Consider the following 21757-nt stretch of genomic DNA (forward strand, 5'->3'; position numbering starts at 1 on the left):
GGTCGACTACGTGGGAGTCCAGCGACATAGCCATTACGCTAACTGCTGGTCCCCGACCCTTAATTCTTTTTAAAATGACACAATTATTCAAAAATTTTGCTTTCACATGTTACCTGTCACTCTAGTGGCTTTTCTCACAAAGTGATGGTTGAACATGCCAAATTTAAGAAAGATGACCAGGGACCAGCAGATGGCATAATGGTTATATTGCTGGACTCCCACGTGGTCGATTGTGATTTGAGTCTCAGACTCGGCAGCTTGAAACTCATGCAGGGTGCATGTGCATGTGTGCCTAAAATCCTGAGAAGAGAACAGAGGAGAAGGTTTTGCAGGGTGGCCCTCCCCCTGGGGGTGATTTCTTGTCCTTCTGACAACTGCACATGCCCTAAACCAAAAATTTATCTTAAAAAAAAAAAAAAAAAGAGAAAGAAAGAAAGAAAGAAGACCATACACCCTTTTTGTGTTGCTGAGCTCTAAAGTACCTCCCTGTGTGGGATAAAGAACAAGTTATGGGACCAGCAGGTGGCAGGGTGGTTAAGGTGCTGGATTCCCACATGGCTGACCATGGTTAGAGTTCCAGACGTGGCTGCTTGAAAAACAAACTGTAAGTGTGCATGTATGCTCAAAATCCCTAAAAGAATGGAGGAGAATGGATCGCAACATAATCATCCCCACCAGGGGATGATTTCTCACTTTTTCTCTCTCTGTGAGTGTCTCTCTGGCAAGTGCATGCGCCCTATGGTAAAAACTTTAAAAAAAAAAATTATGAGGTTAATTTTTTTTTTCAGAGGTTTTCACTGTAGGGCACTTGCGCTTGCCAGACAGACAGAGAGAGACATAGAGACAGAAAGCGAGAAATCACCCCCCAGGGGGGATGGTCATGCCGCAATCCCTTCTCCTCCATTCTCCTCTCGGGATCTTGGGCACGCACGCACACGCACCCAGCATGAGTTTTAAGCCACCGGGTCTGAAACGCAAACCACAGTCGACTACGTGGGAGTCCAGCGACATAGCCATTATGCTAACTGCTGGTTCCCACGAGATAAATTTTTACAGAGAGAGTTGCCATTGATCACTTCAAACCAAATTAGTCTGCATTTTTTTAAAGGGCTTTCACTTAATAATTTATGACTTTGGGCTGGCAGGTGGTATGGTGGTTAAGGCACTGGACTGCCACATGTCTGACCACAGTTCGAGTCCCAGTCATGGCAGGTTGCTTTCTCACTTTCCCTTTCTTGCTCTCTCTCTCTCTGTCTCTCTCTGATCAAATAAAAATCATCATCATCATAAATAAAATTAAATAAATAATTCTTAGCAAATCATAATTTATTTTTTCCACCTGTTATATTCAGCATTCATAGGATAGGAATTAAACCAAATGTAGATTTATAACAATGGACTTAGTTGCCCCATCTGTTCTAAAACCAGTAAGATAGAAGAACTGCAAGAGGGCCAAGGATAAGAGCAATATTCAGAGCAGCCTCCACACCCCAGGCACAGTGCTAGGGCTTTCACATGCTGTACTTACGCTCGTCCTCATACTCTGGCTGGTATTATTAACCCTAGTTTTGTGATGAAGTGGAGGCTCAGAAAGCTCCAGGGCCTCCTCGCTAGTACTGATTGTCAGAAAAGTCATGACACATTTTTGCATAGGAAAACATAGAAAAAATATGCCGTGACTTTTCTGATGACCCAATGAATAAACAGCATGTCTGTCTGAATTCAAGCTGTCTTCTTGCCACTCTACTGTGTTGTCTCGGAATATGGGTGTGTCCTTGAGGGGACCAATGAACTGTTTGGGTAAAAGCCACCGTTTTTAGGCAATTTCTGACCCTTAATTTTCCATTAACGACCATCAGAAGTAGGGAGGTTGTTTATAACCTGGAAGATACGTTGATAATGTGATTGAAGGGCTTAGACTCTGTTAGAATTGGCTTAAGTAAAGACCATAATTTATACCTAAAAAGGGACCAGCCCCCATAGTTCAGAGAGCCAGATCCCACATGGTCGACCACAGTTTGAATACAGGTCCCAGCAGCTTGACAGATTTGTGTGTGAGTGTGTGTGTGTGTGTGTGTGTGCACGTACGCACTCACACGCCTCAAATTTTTATAGGATAGAGTCATAGAGAAGAAGGGATTGTGGTGTGACCACACACTTTGGGGTGGTGCTTTCTCCCTTTCCCTATCTTTTTCTCTCCTGTCTCTCTGTCTCTCTTTAGTAAACAAACATGCCCTCTGGCAATTAAAAAAAGACGTATGCTTTAAAAGGATGGCTTTCATTTCAGTGGCTATCCTGAAACATTTAGTCCGAACACATACTCTGAGAGCTGAAAGGTCTTTCAGACTGTGCAGCAAGAAAGACCGCTTACATCTACAGAACACCAGCTTTGTGCCTGTACATTGATTGGTGCTTCCCATATTCATCTCCATTGAAAACTCATAACCTTGAGTTCCGTGTGGGGTGGGTGTTATTAATGCGTTCCGCTGAGGATCAGAGGGGCTAAAGGACTCGTCATACAAGTCCAACCACCAGTGGGGTCAGACCTTGATCCCTATTCTGTCTATGTATAACTATGACCAAACCCAAAGCTCATGCTTTTACCAACACTTTGCCATCTCTTCAAGATTTTTCAGAAATAAATACAAGAATGACAATAGGCTCATCCTCTGAATTCCACCAGGCGGATTCCCACGATGATATGACATCAACCATGTTCCCTTGATGATGAAGAAATCTATCACAGTATTTCTCAGTATGTTGTATTAACAATCAGTGCAGTGATGTGGGAAACCTTCAGACTATTTCTTTGTGAATATCAGTCTGCAGAGGGCATAGTTAAAGGACTGGTTCTTTCTAGCCGTTTGAGAGATCAATTTGGAGGAAAGTTACATCTAGAGAGGTCAAGGCAGTTTTCACCACCTAGAATTTAAAAAGAGAGCATTTTCATTTCCTTTTGAAAAAAAAGCAGTTCCTCTCAAAGTTTTCAACCCCACGTCACAAAGACAACCATTAAAGGAACAGGAAATCCTTGACTTGGGATCAATAAGGAGCTGCTGAGAGGCCAGGGGGTCCCCAATATACAAGTCAAGAAGAGAGCGAGGCAGCCTCGGCTTTGTCCGAAGCAGGGCTTCTCATAACCACCCCCTCCACAGCTCACCTGTAACAAAAGAATTAGGATGGAATCCCACTTTTATACCTCTTTAGAGCCTTTTTTCTCATGCCATTCTCACAAGAACCATAAAAGATAAAGTAGAAATTTCCAGCACTATTTTACCATGTGAGAAAAACCAAGGCCCAGAAAAGTGATAGGCAAACCTAAGATCACAATTCCGGAGATATTTTCATTACATAATTGGTTGAGGTTTGGAGATGCTACTGGCATCCATTGAGTGAAGACGAGGCATGCTGCTAAACACCCTGCAATGCCCGGAACAGCCCACACAAAGACATCGCCAACCCCCAATGTCAATTGTACCAGGATTGACGGACCCTCTTCCATACTGTTCATTTTAGGCTATAGAATAATAACATTGAACAGTAATTACCATTTATTGCATGCTTACAATGAGCCAAAAACTATGCTGAGAGATATTTTATGCATTATCTCAAGTATAAATAGTTTTATATTCCAATGAGTAAGGTTTTATTCTACCCAAGAAAGAAAAATGAGCCTTACAGAGGCTCGGAAACTTGTCTATGGTTATGTGGTTAATTAGAAGAGGACCCAGGACTGAAACGTATAGCCAACCATTTGAACCCTGCAATTTAGATACCCATATGAGTGTATGTTTGTCCATGTGGAGATAGAGATAATTAGATGATAACTAGATAGTTGGATGTTAAGAATAACTTTTCATCTTACGATGAGTGTGTAAGCTAGTGCAGCAATCCCTCCTTTTTCTTTTCTATCCCAGATGATTCAGAATCTCAAGGGAATGTTTCTACATTCTTTAGTGAAGTCAAAGTTAAAGAGATTTTACAATGTCAGTGAAGTTTCTCATTTCCCTACTGATAACTTTTGTTTTCGTTTCCACTAAGTAAGACTAAAAGAAGTGTAGCCCTAATTGAATAGACAATGTGAATGTTTGTTGTGCTTTCTAGAATAAAGGCGCTGGAGAACAGTCTGCCATAGATTGTTTCATCTGGGAACTTTCATTCTAGACCCTAACAACATTAAATGTACTCAAATGTGTCTGCTGTGAATCCTGGAGATAGTCTCTGCTATGACTGTGTGCCTGTGTGTGCCCAGTAAGTGCCTAGAGAAGGTGAAAGGACATAAAAACAATTGTTTTTTCCTCTCTCATCTCCCAAGCATCTACCAATGAGAATGGTTCATTTCAATTTACTCACTAAAACCAGTATATGTTGCGCTCCTTGTATGTTTCAGGATGTGACAAGCTGGATCAGACCAGGTCCTTCTGGAGTTTATAATCTAGTGAAAAAATCAGATGAGAAAAATAGGAATGGCACTAAGTGCTCTCACAACGTTCCTGACATCTGTTATCATGTGTTTTGCATTTTATTTTTTATTTTTTAAAGAATTATTTATTTAATTTTATTTACTCATTCATTTATTTTAATTTGACCAGAGAGAGACACAGAGATAAAGAGATAGAGGGTAAGTGAGAAAGTAAGCCACCAGGTCCAGGACTCGAACCGTGGTTGGCCATGTGGGAGTGTCCAGTGCCTTAACCACCATGCCACCTCCTGGTCCCTGTTTTGCATTTTAATAATGACTACTGCAAGTTGAATACTGTGCTATGTTTTCCACCAGATCTGGTCTAGAACCTAGCTGATACTAAATAAAGAGGGTCCCATTAATTTCATCCTCATAATAACCACAAGTTATGGTGTCATCTCCAGGTACTGATGGAGAATACTAGACAATGTTGTTTTTACTAAAGCCAAAATTCAACCCAGGTCCACAGAACACTAGAACCAGCTGTTTGTCTGCCATGCCATAATGGCTTAAAGGACCAATTCTAGATTATTTCAGAGGCATAAATGTTCATTTGTCATTTTCCCTTTCCTTTTGATTATTAGGAATTCTCTGGGTCTCTGAGATGCTGTCCAACAGCTCCAGGGATACTGGAACCGAGCCCTCAGCCACCAAGACGTCTACTCAGAGATGCCTTAGACTCGGCCCTGATATGGACAAGCTTCCCAACTTAGGATGTTTGTCCTTTTCCCACTAAGTCCCATCTCCCTTCCCTTCCTGGCAGGCCTAGGTCTTCAATCATCAAGGTTGGCCATGATCAGAACAGATCCTGCCTGCAAAGTTTCATTCATTATGCGTTCACCTGTAGTCGTGAGGGCTGCTTTCCAAGTCAAATACCTTGAGTTGGGGGGAAACTGATTGAGAGAAACATTTGGCCTGTGACCTTTTCAGCCGGCATCTGGGTACAGCTCCCAGGGTCTCCAGTCGGTCGCAGCCCTTATCATGGTTCTTCTATGCAGCTCTGAACGTGGAGCTGTAGGAAAGCACAGTGTTGCTGAGAGCTCCTCCTGCAATGATCCCGCCACTTTACTTTGGCTCTATTCTACCACATGATTGATGTTCGTTCCCCTTCTCCCATTAATCGAGATCCCCTGATTGTTTCTTTGTGATTTCATATTCAAATCTTATTTTTCGCTTGCTGAAGCCCTGAGGCCTGTGTTCTAATTTCAGGTCTTCTTCCTCTCACCATGCCGGTGTGTCTTGTTTCTGTTTTAAAGTAAATAGAGTCTACCAAACAATCAGAACTTCCAAATCGACATGGTTTTTACTTCTTCTTCTTCTTTTTTTTTCTTTTGAGAGAGAGTTTTTTTTTTTTGCTATAGGGCATGTGTACTTGCTGGAGAGACAGAGAGACAGAAAGAGGGAAATCACCCCCAGTGGGGTTGGCCATGATGAAATCCCTTCTCCTCCTTTCTCCTCTCGGGATTTGGGGGACGCACACACATGCAGTCCAGGACCCAAGCCATAGTCAGCTAAATGGTAGTCCAGTGACGTAACCATTACACCATCTGCTGGTCCCAGAAATGATTTTTACTTCTAAATTAGCTTCATCAAAGAGTACCCATTGATAAGAAAAATAGTGAATGCTTTGGTTCCATTGGAGTTTCCATGCCTGGCCTATTGCTCTTCTGTAATATTTTAAGTCTTTGGCTTGCAACAGTTTGCCAAAGGGTGCACTGCCCAGTTCTGTACCTGAATAGCCTTGACTCGTCCTATAACCCTATAAACACCCGCCTTGGTTTCTGCTTTGTCACAAACCATTTTCTACAATGTGGTCGTTTACAGTTCAGGGCAAGGCAGATGTTTTCCAGATTGCGAACTGCAGTTTTTAACTCACTCTGTCAGCAGCCTTCTCCCATATTTCATAGAAGACCTGTTGTAAGGCAATTTGTCTTTCAGCCATTTCTTCACATCAAAAATTGAACATTACAGTGAATTGGATGGTGTGGAGGTGTAGAGGAGAAAGGAATAGAGCACTGCTTTGTGTAGTTTGCAGCTTTCTGGAAGAGATATGTTTATACTACAGAGATTTTTTAAGATGTACTTTAGTTTTCAATTTTTATCTATTTTCAACAAAGAACAAAAGTGACCCCAAACTTACAGCTAAATCATGTTTTATAAACATTTTAACCATAAAATGATTTTCTCTCAAAGATTTATTTTTGAATTGTCCCCAGTGTATATTGAGTCACTTACCTAGTGCGTAAGCTGCTGTAGCAATTGGTTTTCAAAAGCCCTGATCTCCAGGGCCAGCAGGTGGCATGGTGGTTAAGACGCTGAAGTCCCACATGACCGACACAGCTCCAATCATAGACCTGGCAGCTTGCATTCTCACTTTTCCTCTTTTTCACTCTCTCTCTGTCTCTCTTTGGTGAGTGCACATGGCCTGTAGCAAATTAAAAGATATAATAATGATAAAATCCTTCTTTAAAACATGGATCTTGGAATTAGCAAATGGAGTAATGGTTATGTCACTGGACTCCCACGTAATCGACCATGGTTCAAGTCCCAGATCTGGAGGCTTAAACTCACGCTGGGTACGTGTGTGTACATGCCCAAAGTCCAAAGAGGAAAATGGAGGAAAAGGGATTACATCATGGCCATTCCCCCTGGGGCAGGTGGACGGGGTGATTTCTTGCTTTCTGTCCCTCTGTCTCTCCAGCGAGCACATGCACCCTATAGCAAAAATCTCCCTAAAAAAAAAAAAAAGGATCTTAGAATAAAAGACATTTTTCAGTGTTTTTGAACTATACCAGGTAGAAATGGACCATTTAACCATTACCCAGTATTGCCAATAAAGGCTATTATGTTACTATAAGTGTTATACATTAAATTTTAGTATTAAAATTTTATCATGCTATTACTTAGTCAAACTGAGCATTCAAGTTCCCACTAAAACGTCTCTGTATTCTGTTGTTTGTTTTCAGTTTGGTTACATTGTTAATTATTTAGTAGATTTGTCTAATGGTGAATTTTTATAAACAATGTCTTCAAGTTAGAACATTTACTTTTTACATTTGTATTGCTTGTGTTTATTATTTTATCCAATTGTGTATCTAAAATGTTATTCCTATAGTTAAGCAGGTAGCTTTCCTAGATTCAGGCCACTTTTAGTTTAATAAACATGTCATCCTTAGGTTGAACAAGCAGATTTCCTCAGACATAACCGTTTATAATTTGATGTGTTGATTTGCTAACTAAACACTTTAAAGAAATAAGGTAAATTATAATTCTACCTGATGATATTATTATCTAACCCTCTATCTTGTTTATAATAATTTGATCTATTAGGGGACTGCAGATGATGTGATAGTTTGAGGTGTTGGACTCCTGCATGGCCGATCATAGTTCAAGTCCCAGACCTGGTAGCTTGCTTTCTCATTCTCTCTTTCTTTGGTCAAATTTAAAATAACAATAATAATGATGATAAAATTAAATAAATAGTTCTTTAGAAAAAATAATTTGATCAATTCTTTTACTAAAGGTGAAATGTGCTTGGTCTGCTGCTCTAAAAAATCCTATCAAAATGTTAGAACTTAGGAACCAGCAGTTAGCATAATGGCTATGTTGCTGGACTCCCACGTAGTCGACCGTGGTTCACGTCCCGGACCCGGTGGCTTAAAACTCATGCCGGGTGCATGTGCGTGTGTGCCCAAGATCCCGAGAGGAGAATGGAGGAGAAGGGATTGTGGCGTGACCATCCCCCCCTGGGGGGTGATTTCTCGCTTTCTGTCTCTATGTCTCTCTCTGTCTGGCGAGCGCATGCACCCTATAGCGAAAATCTCTCCAAAAGAAAAAAAAAATGATAGAGCTTGATTTTGTAGTACATATTGAATTTTGGCACTCAAAAATTAGCCCAATTAAAATGCTGTCAAAAGAATTAAATAGACATTTCTTCCATTTGTTTATGACCAACAACCTCTGAAAAGATGCTTAATATCACTAACCAAAGAAATACCTACCTCATACTCTCCAGAATGACCACTGTAGAACAAAAACAAAACAGAAAATAGTGTTAGGGACAATGTGGAGAAATTGGAACCACTGTGTACTGTTGGTGACAATGCAAAATGATATAGTTACTGTGCAAGACAGTATGGAGGTTCATCAAAAATAGGATTACGAAATGATCATGCAATCCAATTTCTAGGTTGGATTTAGCCAAAAGAATTGAAAAGCACAATCTCAGAGGTATTTGCACAACTTAAGTTCATTGAAGTGTTGTTCACAAGAGCAATAAGGTAGAAGTATCCCAAATACCTATCAATGGATAAATGAATAAGAAAACAAGCTATATTGAGACCAGCAAATGGCATAATGGTTATGTTTCTGGACTCCCACATGGCTAACTGTGGTTCATAGTCCTAGACCCAGAGGCTGGAAATACACCAGTCATGTGTGCATTCATGCCCAAAATCCTGAGAGGAGAATGGAAGAGAAGGGACTCTGGTGTGGCCAACTCCCCTGGGAGGGACTGTGGTGTGGCTAACTCTTCTTGCTTTTTGTTTCTCTGTCTCTCTGACAAGTGCACATGCCCTATAGGAAAAATCTCTCTTCAAGAAAAGAAAAATAATAAAACAAGATGTATATTGGGTTGTCAGAAAAGTCATGATGCATTTTTGCTAGAAAAATACGTCATGGGGAACCATCAGTTAGCGTAATGGCTATGTCGCTGGACTCCCACATAATCGACCGTGGTTCGTGTCCCGGACCCGGTGGCTTAAAACTCACGCCCAGGCGCATGTGCGTGCATGCCCAAGATCCCGAGAGGAGAATGGAGGAGAAGGGATTGCGGCGTGACCATCCCCCCTGGGGGGTGATTTCTCACTTTCTGTTTCTATGTCTCCCTCTGTCTGGCGAGCGCACGCGCCCTATAGCGAAAATCTCTCAAAAAAAATAATAATAAATAAATAAATAAACACGTCATGACTTTTCCAACTAACCAGTACATAGAGTGGAATATTATTCAGTCTTTAAAAAGAAGGAAATTTTCTATCACGTTACAACACAATGAACCTTAAGGACATTATACTAAATGAAATAAACCAGTCACAAAATTATATTACTGTATGATTCTACATTTATGAGTGTCTAAAATAATCAAAATCATAGAAACAACATCAACAACAACAACAACAAAAATAGAATGGTAGTTGCCAAATCTGGGTAAAGGGGAAAAGAACTTGTTCAACAGATACAGTTTTGCAAGATGAAAAATCCCAAGAGATTGGTTGCCCAATGTTATGATGAATATACTTAACATCACTGATCCGTACAATTATAAATAGCCAAGATGCTTAATTTTATGTTATAGGTTATTACAATTAAAAAGTTTTTCATTATTTTTTAAGAGGTTAGCCTGACTCTTCATTTTACAAAGAAGGAAACCTAGGACCAGAGAGTTTATACAAACTTTTAGTGAATGTTGTGTGGATTCTAGTTACTGTGATTTTTTCTCAAGTGCTCACACATAGATTACTGCCTCTTACTTATGGTATTTAAAACAATTTCTGCAGAGAAAAATGTTAATCACTGTATATAGACTATTCGGCTTTTTTTTCTTAAAATAATTTGAGAATTCATAAGGCAATAGTCAACGATATTTCCATCCAAGAGAAAGAATGCGTGGGCCCAATACGCCAGCTGAACGCCTAATTACCACCCTTTCTCCTTGGGTTTCTCCTTGGGCTTGGCATGTGCTTAAATATCACTAGTATAGGCCCCTATCTGATATAGACCTCCTTAATTTATAGTTTTCAAATAATACACTATAGTGATTTATATTGTTTCTATTTTTTTAACTTTTTTATCAGACAAGATCGTAATTTAAACTCATTTAGTTCCCATTGAATTCTATGAGATTTCTTCCCTCTTTCACCATTTTTACAATCGGAGTGCTTTCTCACTTTAACTCAAAGTAATATCAATTTTTACTTTATAAAAGCACCTTTTGAATAAGAAATCATGTTTATCTTGCTGTAAGCCCTAGGATAAGAAAAGAGTATTTTATCCAGTATATTTAATTACTAATAAAAGTATTGAATAGCATGTAAAAATAAAATTGGAATGTCAGATGTGAACTGTGATACCAGATTGTTAACTTTTAAAAGGATATTAATCACGTGATCCAGGCTGAATTGTTGGTTTCAAAAATCCCACGTATTTAACTTGATGAAACTAAGACATACATTTAACTTTTAAACAGTTATTCCGAAGCATTAACAGTCTTCACCGTTCTAATTTTCAGCCAATTTTCTGTACAATGCATTAGAAGTATTCATTACCCTTTAAAGTGAATAGTTAGAATAATGTCCATTGTCTGAGTTCTTAAATAGTATGATCCCCACCAGATTTTAGTCTTCATTGAATGGGTACCTTGAAATCTTAAGAATGCTGAAAACATGTTTGTATAATATTTTCGAGTAAGTTTTATTAGTAACATAACTTAAAGTCATATCAGTACTGAAGGCAAACAGGCTTGCATTTCTGCCCAGACTCTACTACTTTCTAGCTTTGGCAAATTATTTGTCTTTTCTTACCTCAATTTCTCTATGTGTAAAATCAAGATAAAACCAAAATCCTAGATGAAATGAGGAATACAATGCTAGAACATTTAAAAGGGACTGAGTAAGGGGCCAGCAGGTGGTATAGTGGTTGAGGCACTGGACTCCCACACGATCATTCCTAGTCCCAGACCCAGCAGCTGAGAGCTCACACTGGGTGCATGTGCGTGCATGCCCAAAATGCAAGAGGAGAATTACGGGATTTCAGTGTGGCCATCCCCCATGGGATAATTTCTCACTTTCTGTCTCTATCTCTCTGTCTTTCCAGTGAGTGCACATACCCTATAACAAAAATCTCTCAAAAAGGGGGTGTGGGGCTGGGTAGATGCTGTTCATTTGTTTGTTTTTTTTTTAATTTTTCATTGGTAAGATTAATTGTTCTGTGAAATATTTTTGCATTAAGATGTTTGTTTGTTTGTTTGTTTGTTTCTGAGCCAGAGATTGAATCCCCTTCTGGCCGAATGCAGGGAGCTGTGCGGGCGAGGATGTTCCTTGTGTCACAGACTTACAATATGCTTGAATTTGTTTTCTGTCACTTCCAACATGGCCACACGTTGTTGTACTTGATTGTTTTACTTGGCAAGGAAACATTGTGCCCATTGTACTCCTTCGCATGTCCTCAGTGTAATCAGGAGTCAAGTTGGAGTGTGGTTAAGGATTTCGCTTCTTGGAGTGTGTTCTCCTGCAGACCTACAGGAGGATCTGTCCCAGACTGCCCACTTACAATAAATAACCTGATAGGGAATGAATACAGAATAGACTCCTTTGTGTGCCAGACAGGTGAGACCTACTTTGTCTTGCCGCTAATAATCTAGGCTGAAAAAATGACAAACGTTCCACTAGCCTCATTCCTTTTGTAATCATTACCTCCTAATGATTTCACTGAAAATCCAAGAATAACAACCGAATTTTTTTTTTCCCTCCGGGTACTAAGAAATCTAAAAAAATACTTTATAAAGTTAATCACAGCATCCAACTATAGGACAATTTCAACTATCCAAAGTTCTTTCACAGATACTATCTCGTTTGATTCTCATGCGAACCGAATAAGATTGGTAGAACAGGTATTACTATTCCCGTTTGGATCAATTAGGAGATGGAGTTTAGAGAGGCTGTTTCTTGCTTAAGGTTATTTAGAATTTCTAGCCCAAAGTTTTATCCCTAAATCTCCTTCTCTTACAGTTAAGGGTGAAACATTGGGTGATTGAGTTTTAATAGGTACTAGAATAAATACTTCCCATGTTACTAGGTATTACCATTTCCATTTTCCAGTTGAGTTTGCTCAGGAATGGTGGTGTTCAGGGGTTTCTAACTCTAAATCATATACTTTTTTATTTTCCTACATTGTCTCTGAAGTGTACAGACATAGGTGTGTGTGTGTGTGTATCTCTATAAAGTAGGCCTTTGGTAGACACTTCCACTCACGTGATTCCTTTCTATCTATCTATCTATCTATCTTTCCATCCATCCACAGACATGCAGGCACAATTGTTACTAAAGTACCTACCACTGATTAGGGTGGCCTCCAGTGATGCCTGGGTTATATATTTACCTGTCACCATATATAAAATGGGCAGTTCAGAAACAGCCTATCTGGAAAAAGCTTCACTATTATCCCCCACATCCTTCGTACATCTATGAAACAGGAGGAACCCACCGTGAGAGAATAGGCACAAAACAACAGCCCCTCTCAAATTGCCGGCAGCTAGAATGAAAGGAATAGAGCAAGGGACCAGCAGTTAGCATAATTGCTATGTCGCTGGACTCCCACGTAGTCGACTGTGGTTTGAGTCCCGGACCCAGTGGCTTAAAACTCATGCCAGGCGCATGTGCATGCATGCCCAAGATTCCAGGAGGAGAATGGAGGAAAAAGGATTGCGGTGTGGCCATCCCCTCTTGGGGGTGATGTCGCTCTTTCTGTCTGTCTCTCTCTGTCTGTCTGGCAAGCACGCATGCCCTGTGGCAAAAACCTCTCCAAAAATAAAAAAGAAAGAAAGGAAGAGAGCAAGACTGGCAGGGAGGAATCCCAGCTATTGATTTACTAGCTGTGAGTCCTTGGGCGATTTGCTTAACCACTCTGTTCCCTCAGCTTCCTTACTTACAGAGACAGGGATAAAGATACCTGTCACCTACCTCACAGAAAGGGTCATGAAAATAAAATGAGTTTATGGAAAATACCTGGTCCATAGTAATAACGATAGCTAACATGATTTTGAGCCGGTAGAAAGCACTCAATACTAATTTTTTTTTTTTCCTTGAACTCAGCAATCAGATTTCACCCCTCCCAATCCCTCCTGAGGGTTAACCCACAAAGCACTGTCTGAACACCTAGGTTTGGGTACTTCTTTCTAATGTCTCAGCCTGAGTGTGTTTACATGAGGAGAAGACAAAATGTAATTCATTACTGCTTTTACTGATATTAATATCTCACCTGAACAAAAGGTTCCCAAAGAAGGTGTATGCAAGTAAAACCTAGGGATAGTATAGCCTCGTCTATATATTCAAGGGAAGATCACCATTTAAACTAACTTTTGGGGTCATTTTATCACGATATTCAAACTTGCTTTGTAATAGTTACAACATATTGTAATTATCTTTTCCTGTCTTCCTTACCATGAGCTCCTAGAGGAGAGAGAATGTGTCAGGTTTCATTTCTGTCTCCAGTATCGGGAATAGTGCTTGGCACATGGTAGCTTCTGTTTATTGCCTTGCCGAATGAGTGGAAGGATAAATGAATGGATGCGTGGGTCATGCTTTTGTAATGTAAATAATCATCGCTGGGTTTTGTGTCCATCTAAATTTTCACACTTTGGGTTTTCGTAACGAAAGGCAATTGATCTTTGTGATCAGGGCATGTCATTATGTAACCCCTTTAATTACAAACTCATAATGCTTGTGTTTGTTTTACCAGCCACATACATTGTTCATGACAATATTTGCCCTACACATTTGGTTTTAATGGTCGCTCTCAAACATAAAAAGAAAAGTATGCTTTGTGTCCTTCTATACATAGTATATTCTTTTCCAAGCAAGAACAAAGTGGATGTATAATATTTTTAAAATATACTTCCAACTGTTAGCACTCATAATTATTTGGTTCGTATGAAGTTTCAAGCTGTACAGTGCTGCTATGCTGAAGGCAATTGTAGACACCATTCAAAACTGACAATTGGAACCTGCAGTTGGCGTAATGGCTATGTCACTGGACTCCCATGTAGTTGACTGAGGTTCAAGTTCCAGACCTGGTGGCTTAAACTCACTCCGGGCGGGTGTGTATGCATGCTCAGGATATCGAGAGGAGAATGGAGGAGAAGGGATTATGGCATGGTCATCCCTCCTAGGGGGTGATTTCTCGCTTTCTGTTTCTCTGTCTCTCTCTGTCTTTCTGGCAAGCACATGTACCCTATTGCAAAAACCTCTCAAAAAAAAAACAAAAAAGAAGAAACTGACAATTTATTTTTGCAGAGGAGAAAAAAATAGTAGCCCAGAGAACTGAATGATTTGTTCAAGATCAGAGAGCTCATTAGAGCCCAGGGACTTTTTGAACACCGGGACCAGGATTCCTTAAGAAAGGGGCATGATTTCCAGAACACTGGTGTGTGCTGGTGGATCTGGGCTGGCAGCCAATGGAAGAAGAGCCCTGTGGTCCACTCTTGTATACAGCCCATTCACATGGCGTTTAACTTTTAAGGTGTTAGAGAAATGCAGGTCTGCCAGTAAAGAGAGGCAGCATTTGAGAGGGACCCATACAAAGTCTTCACAATGTCCATGTGTGATTTTTAAACGTTTGAACTTTAAACTTTTAAACTTCAATAAATTATGTTGAAGGTTTGATAGAAACAAATTGTAATAAGCAATGGATTCTTTTTTCTCACGGCAGATTTGTATGTAGAAGAATAAAAGAAGGTCATCTAAACTATGCCATGTAATATTATACATGTTATTTTAACAAGTATGACTTCTGCTCTGTTTTGTTTTGTTTTGTTTCTGTATTCAGATTCAAAGGATTCCAAGGAGAAGAATAAAATGGAAATCTTGTACATACTGGTGCCAAGCGTTGCCATTCCCCTCGCCATTGCCTTACTCTTCTTCTTCATTTGTGTCTGCCGCAATAACCAGAAGTCATCGTCACCACCAGTCCAGAGGCAACCAAAGCATGTCAGAGGTCAAAATGTAGAGATGTCGATGCTGAATGCCTATAAACCCAAGGTAAAGTTGGGACCGTGCTGTGTGTATATTCCATAGGCTTCAAGTTCTACTGAAATGGTATAACACCCCCTGCAGGCTTAGAAATCAAATGATCTAGAATCAGTTTTATAAGCATTAGAGTTTGTTTTCAACAAATGCAAAGACTATCCTTGGATCTCCAATTTTGCCCAAGGCAGCTTGAACATACTTTCATCAGTATGTCCATGTCCAGTGCAGGGGTGGGCCTGCCACTGTACAGCCTTACAGTGGAGTTGTTAAGCTAGAGCCTTAGATAATCATCTCCTCCCATCTTTTGGAACTCAGAATATAAGCCATTTTTCAAAGTTTCAAAAAAGAAAATCCCATACTCTTCAACCAGACTACCAAAGAGAGTGAGAGTGAAATCCAACATTGGTCACAAACTTCACTGTCAAAAAATCTTTTCACACAACAATGCATATAGTTATAACTATTATACTATATTTTTAAAAATCAGGAAGATGGCAGAGTTATGTTATGTGGTTTTTTAACCACAGTTAAAAACACTTTTTATGACTAATTTAAATCCCTTTTTCTTTGTGTGAAGCGTATTTTAAGAGAAGTAACCTTCCAACAGTCTTTGAATACTGTTTATGACAGCTCCCCTTTGCCTTCCCCTGTCTCTGCTAAATCAATCCACTTCCTTTTTGTTTTCCTCCTCATCTTTCAACGTTTAGGTTGCTCAAGGTCCTGGCAAGGAACCCAGGGTCATTGGCCTTTACCTTAAATGGAGCACACAACTGTGTCTTTGCGCTGAAATATAACAGAGGCTTTCTCTCAAGAAAGCCAACACCTCAATCCTAGGCCTCTCAGCAAAGAGATGTCACTTAAATCCTTCAGGATTCATATGTCCCAAAGCCTGCTTTTTCTTCTTGTTCCAACTCTATAGGAACAATCATTCATTCATTTATTCATTCAACAGACACTTATCTATTGGTTAGTGACCATTTTATTTCTTTGCCCCCATAAAGAGGAGATGCATCACTTTTTTTTTTCCTTTCCTAAGGCAGTAATTATTTATGTTTCATTATAATATATCTTATTTACATTTAATTTTATATCTACATGTAATTGTTCTGTATCTTTTTGGGTTGCAATATGGTTTTCAAAGCATGCATGCAGTAAAATTTTAGGAAAAAAGTCTTCATACTCAAGGTAACTAATATTCTTACCTAGTAAATGGAATAGCATAATTCAGTTGACACATAGGTTTCATTTTATTTTGTTAAGTTTTCCTGTTTTAATTTTTTTAATAATTTTAAAACTCTTGAATTTTTTTTAATATTGTAAAGTTATATTTTTTTTGGTAATTCCTTAAATGCTAAGAATTTATTTTCAAATAGTCTGCCCAAAGAAAAAAAACACTATTTTCTTGCTAAGTGTGAATTTTTGCCATTAAACACACACACACACACACACACACACACACACACAGACCCTGAAGATCATAGAGTTTACTCAGTAGCTTGGGTGATGGGTAGAGTGGGGGGTTCTTCAACATTTTGACATCCTAGCTTCTAGCTAGCCAATTTATATATAATGTGGCATTTTCTGTAATGTCACACTTCATCCTTGCTACTTAATAGTATTATGAACTTAGTTGAATAAACTAGAGCGCAGTTAATAGTATTGTGCATTCATGAGATAACACCTCGTTAGCCGGGCAGATACTTTCACATAGCCCGTGACTGTAAGCTTTCAGTGCAATAGTCATTGTGTTGTGAGATTCTTTCACTTGTCATTTCTGTTATTAAATATTTGAGATGCCATGGAGATTCCAGAACTCTGAGTGGAGAGTGACCCTGGTTTGGTTTGATTACAGCAGTCATACTACGGAGTGACCACTGTCCTAGACAGTTAAACTCCTCACTGCTATGGCAGGAACCATGGAAATCATTTCCATTTGGAAAATTACCAAAAATTGTAGGTTAGCCTCAATCTACAGCTTGATTCCATTTTAAGTGGAGGTTTGTTTTATAAAACATGATGTCCAACAGAGATTTCAAAGAGCATTCTGGCATAAATAGGAAAAAAAAAAAGCATGATATTTATTGAGACAAATTGTCAAGAACTATACAGATGCTTTTACATCCATTATCTCATTTAACCCTCACAACTATTACATAAGGTATTGTTATCATTATTGTACAATCAGGGAAACTAAAACCCAAAAACAGCTTCAATAACTTGCCCACGATCAAAGCGTTAGTAGTTGCAAGACATAAAATCTGAATCAGGATCTTTTTTTTCCATCTCTAAAGAAAGCTTTTCCTCTTGCTAGCCCCATGACAACTTTTTACAGAACAAAACACTTGGGGAAGGAAGAGGTGGGTTAGGCAAACAACTAAATGTGATTCCATTTGCTTGGTTTGTGCCAAACAGTTACCCCAGGCATCCCACTGGCTTCCGACAAATCATTAATAAGGTTTGAACAGGCCCGGCCTGTAGCACAGTGCTTAAGCCCTATGCAGAGTCAGATCCCACATGGCTGACCATGGTTTGAGTCCCTGCCCCAGTGGCTTGAAAAACACGCTGGTAGCAAGTACACGTGTCCAGAATTCTAATCAGTTGACGGAAGGGAGGGAAAAAGATTGCTTCAACACCACACCTCTTTGAAAGGGTGCTTTCTTGAATGAGTACGCACACCATCTGGCGATTTAAAAAAAAGAAAAAAGGAGTAGGAGGGGGAGGAGAAAATATAATAGTCACAAAGTTAAATGATGTAGCCCTAGCTCTGGGAGAGACACACAGAATTTGGCCAGAGCACTAATGCTTCTCCATCTTCTTTGGTCAAAGAGTCAAATAGAAGATATGCTTGCATGAGTTTTCCCAGAGACGTGGTAAAGTAAATATTGTTTTCATATTCTCTGGATCATTTCTGAATTGTGCCTTGCAAAATCTCCCAGTGTCAAGATTTCTCCAGTGCGAAGCTCAGAATTTAGCCTCAAACAGCTCACGAGCACTTCTGAACCAGACTGGAAGTAGGAATGGTCCGAGTATTTGGTTGAGGAGGGAAGGGAAACAACCAAAAAACAAATGCCTTTTTTTTTTTTCTTACTCTCCTAGAAGATTTGGCTCCGATCAAATCTGAGTTATTCAATTGTTTGTTTTGGTTCTTACTGAGTGCCTTTCCTGGAAAAAGCACAAAGGACTTTGTGGACCTTAAAGAAAATTTCTAAACGTAAACAGAAAATCTCTAAAACTGCCTTGAAAGGTCACTGACACATAAATATTACATGTACCTATAAAATTTGAAAGGAAGGGACACACAGAAGAAAGAAAAGTCCTAAAAACAAACACTCCACCAGAGCAAAATCAAAAGGAGATTTGGAGGCGAGGGTGAAAAAGATGTGAAGGATAGAAGCCGGTTAGCCCCAGCCTTATTCTAATTTTCCCTCGGCCAATTCAAAAGTCTGAGACTTCAGTTGTTCTTACTTACCCACATGAATGTGGCCTTCCAGGTTTCAACGATCTGTTTCCATCTCTCTTCACTTACTGAGCTGCTAAAATTCCCCTGAGTGTTTGGATTAAGAAGAAGAGGCTCCTCTGGGAGATTAGAAACTGATACCGTTCAGACAGGACAATAGGCAGCCGCAGACAGACTGGCTGATGAGGCTGGCCTGAGGTCCCCAGAGAAGCAGGATGGTGCAGATGGAAGAAAAAAGGCTTTTGATGAGGCCCAAGTTTCCTTCTGATCTGTGAGGAAAGGAAACCAGTGGACCAGAGAGGCATCTTAAGGCTGAGCCATGACCAGACAGGAGATGAAGGTGCCCTTTCTGGCTCCCCCCTCTAGCTGCTTTGTGACTCTGAGAAGCCAACCAACCTCTGGCAGGTCAATTTTCTCAGCTGTGCAGAGAAAGAAGTAGACTGTGTTCAAGGAAAGGACTGTTTGTTTATTTTCTTTTTATATTATTCGGCAAAAGACTTCAAGTCATTCAGTCCTCTGATGCGCACTCTAGCAAAGCCTGAATGGAGCAGGACTTTTCTTTCTTTCATGTACTGTGAAAAATGAAACATCTCTAAGGAGCCTGGACATCCTATCTTTCCTTCTCTCTGATATTTTTCCTTTGTTTCTCCTTCCCCTGCTCCCAATTCCATAAACCATCCTGATGCTGAGCACTGGGGAGACAACATTCTTTGAGCATGCTGGGGTGACAGTAGCTGTGGAGTATGCTCCTCAGGGTATAGGGAGGAGGCAGAGTCTCCTCTTCCAGCACAAAGAGACCCTGGTCAGATATAACCTCCTGGCTCCTCACCTGCTGCAGGTTAAGCAGGCCATGAGGCTGAAGGGGGTGAAGGGGTTTGAGAATAGGGACAAGGAAGAGTAGAGACAGGCTAGAAGTAAGTAAAATTCCTACAGCTCCTGGCTGATCTAGAGAACACAGGGGAAGTAGAATTTGCCTCACTTTCAGAAGCTGGTGACTATATTTTATTTCTCAGTATAACCCTCATCTATTTGTAGCTTCTTGGTTTCTTTACTCCAGGCAAGTCATATCTCCTTTTTATTTTTTTCCACCCAAAGTAGTTGCTGAGTATATTGAAATTTGATTGTATTCGCTGAACTGATTCCTTTTGCTAGCTATGTGTTTCTTTCTATAAAGGTCCACTGTGGTCTGGCTACCCTTTTTATTATGTTTTTTTTTTTTCCTTTTTTACAATTACCAGAAGGTACATTTGCTCGTCAGAGAGAAACACAGAGGGAGAAGGTACCCCACCTCCCCAACCCCCGTCAATGGGACATCATCACACTACAATTCCTTCTCCATTTCGTATCCTGTTGGGATTTTGGGCATGCACACACAAGTGCCCGGCATGCTTTTCAAGCCACCAGGGCTGAGCTTCAAAGCCCAAACAGCCATGTAGACTCCGACTCCCTTTACCACTATGCTTCAAGGTTAGACCTATCTTTTTTTTTTTTTTTTAATGGGGCCAGTAGGTGATGTGATGGTTAAGGACACTGGACTTCCATATGGCCAACCATGGTTTAAGTCCCAGACCTGGTGGCTTGCTTTCTCACTTTCTCTCTCTCTCACACTCTGTCCCTCTCTGATCAAATTTAAATAAATAAATAAATAAAGTTAAATTTTTTAAAAGTTAAATACATTAATTCTTTCAAAAATTATTTCATTTTAGTTGTTATTACTATTTTTTAATTTGTTATAGGGCACGAGAGTTCACCAGAGAAAGAGAGAAAAAGGGAGAGGGAGAGAGAAGGATGGCGAAAGGGAGGAAGGGAAGGGGGAGAGAAAAAGTGAGAAAGTAGCTTCCAGGTCTGAGACTCAAACCACAGTCACCCATGTGGGAATTCAGCATCTTAACCACCACGTACCTGCTGGCCCCTAGCCCTATCCTTTTAAACCCCTGTCCTTACCACATGTCACCACATTTTGTGCTAAAATATCCTTAGTAACTTTTCCACTCACTCCTTAAAGCCACTGTCTCCCAAGACTTCTGAGTTCGCCTTTCTATTGACATAAACCTCTTGGGAATCACCAGTGATGTGATTTAATCCAGTGACCTTTCCAAGTCTTCATCCTCTTTCATTTCTCCAGAGTGTTGGGAGGATAAGAAATTAAGAGTTTGCCCAACGTCACACAACTAGTAAGTGACAGAGCCAGAACTCGAACCCAAGTTGGCCTGAGTCCAGACCTGGTGCTTCCCTGTTTTACTCTGCTGCCTTCATTTTCGTGATAACCAAAATATGTGATACAAGGTACCAGTATAGGGTGGCTCAAGCTGACATTAACATTACTGGCATCTGTTCTATTTCCAGGCAGAACAGAACCTCTCCCATTGCCATTATAAAGTAATTCTACCATAGAATCAACTCTGGTAACTACCAAACATTCAAACTATCAGAACGTTTCACTACAGAGAAAAGAAATGTTTCTGAAGTTAAATCACTTCCAGAGAAGTGCAGCTGAACTCCAAGCAAATGTGGCAAAACACTGGTTGGAACTCCCTCTGAAATTTGATTGCATAAGCCAGGAGGTACTTAGTTCAGCCCTAGTCTTTGAAAATGTCCATAACATCCCAAAATAAAAATGGCTGTGGCCTCTAAGCTTTTAAAATGTAATCATTTCCGTGTATGAGTGGAGTCGATCATTTCACAATTCTCATACTGTTTACCTAAGAACTACTAAAATGCGCAGGAAAGGGAAATAGGCTTTGGAGTCAGACTCAAGTCAACAGCCAAGTCCAGATCCTAACAACAATCTTACATTCATGTACTCTCCAGGGTTCTGGTGCCCAGTTCAGGCAGAGGTTGCCACGGGCAGGTTTTGTTCACTTATCCCAGTCAATCAATAGGGACAAGAGTGTTGCCAGGGCAAGGTCTAGCTCAGAAACCTGAGAGCTCTTCTACCTTGAACATTCTACTTTTATACCAGTGGTTCTCATGCTTTAAAAATGTGTAGCCCTTTGAGAATCAATGAAAAATCTGCTGGCTACCCCCCCCCCCCCAAAC

General features: G+C 40.1%; 1 protein-coding gene across 1 annotated transcript in view; it reads left to right on the plus strand.

Annotated features, from left to right (window-relative positions):
- Positions 1–21757, plus strand: part of ROR1 (ROR family WNT receptor 1) — a 178464-nt gene that overhangs the window by 144287 nt on the left and 12420 nt on the right. The window contains exon 8 of the mRNA XM_006147546.3: positions 15062–15273. Coding sequence (XP_006147608.1) covers positions 15062–15273 — 212 coding nt within the window. The remainder of the gene's footprint in view (positions 1–15061; positions 15274–21757) is intronic.

Source organism: Tupaia chinensis, unplaced genomic scaffold (genome assembly GCF_000334495.1).
Source record: "Tupaia chinensis unplaced genomic scaffold, TupChi_1.0 Scaffold000215_1, whole genome shotgun sequence".
Taxonomy (NCBI): domain Eukaryota; kingdom Metazoa; phylum Chordata; class Mammalia; order Scandentia; family Tupaiidae; genus Tupaia; species Tupaia belangeri.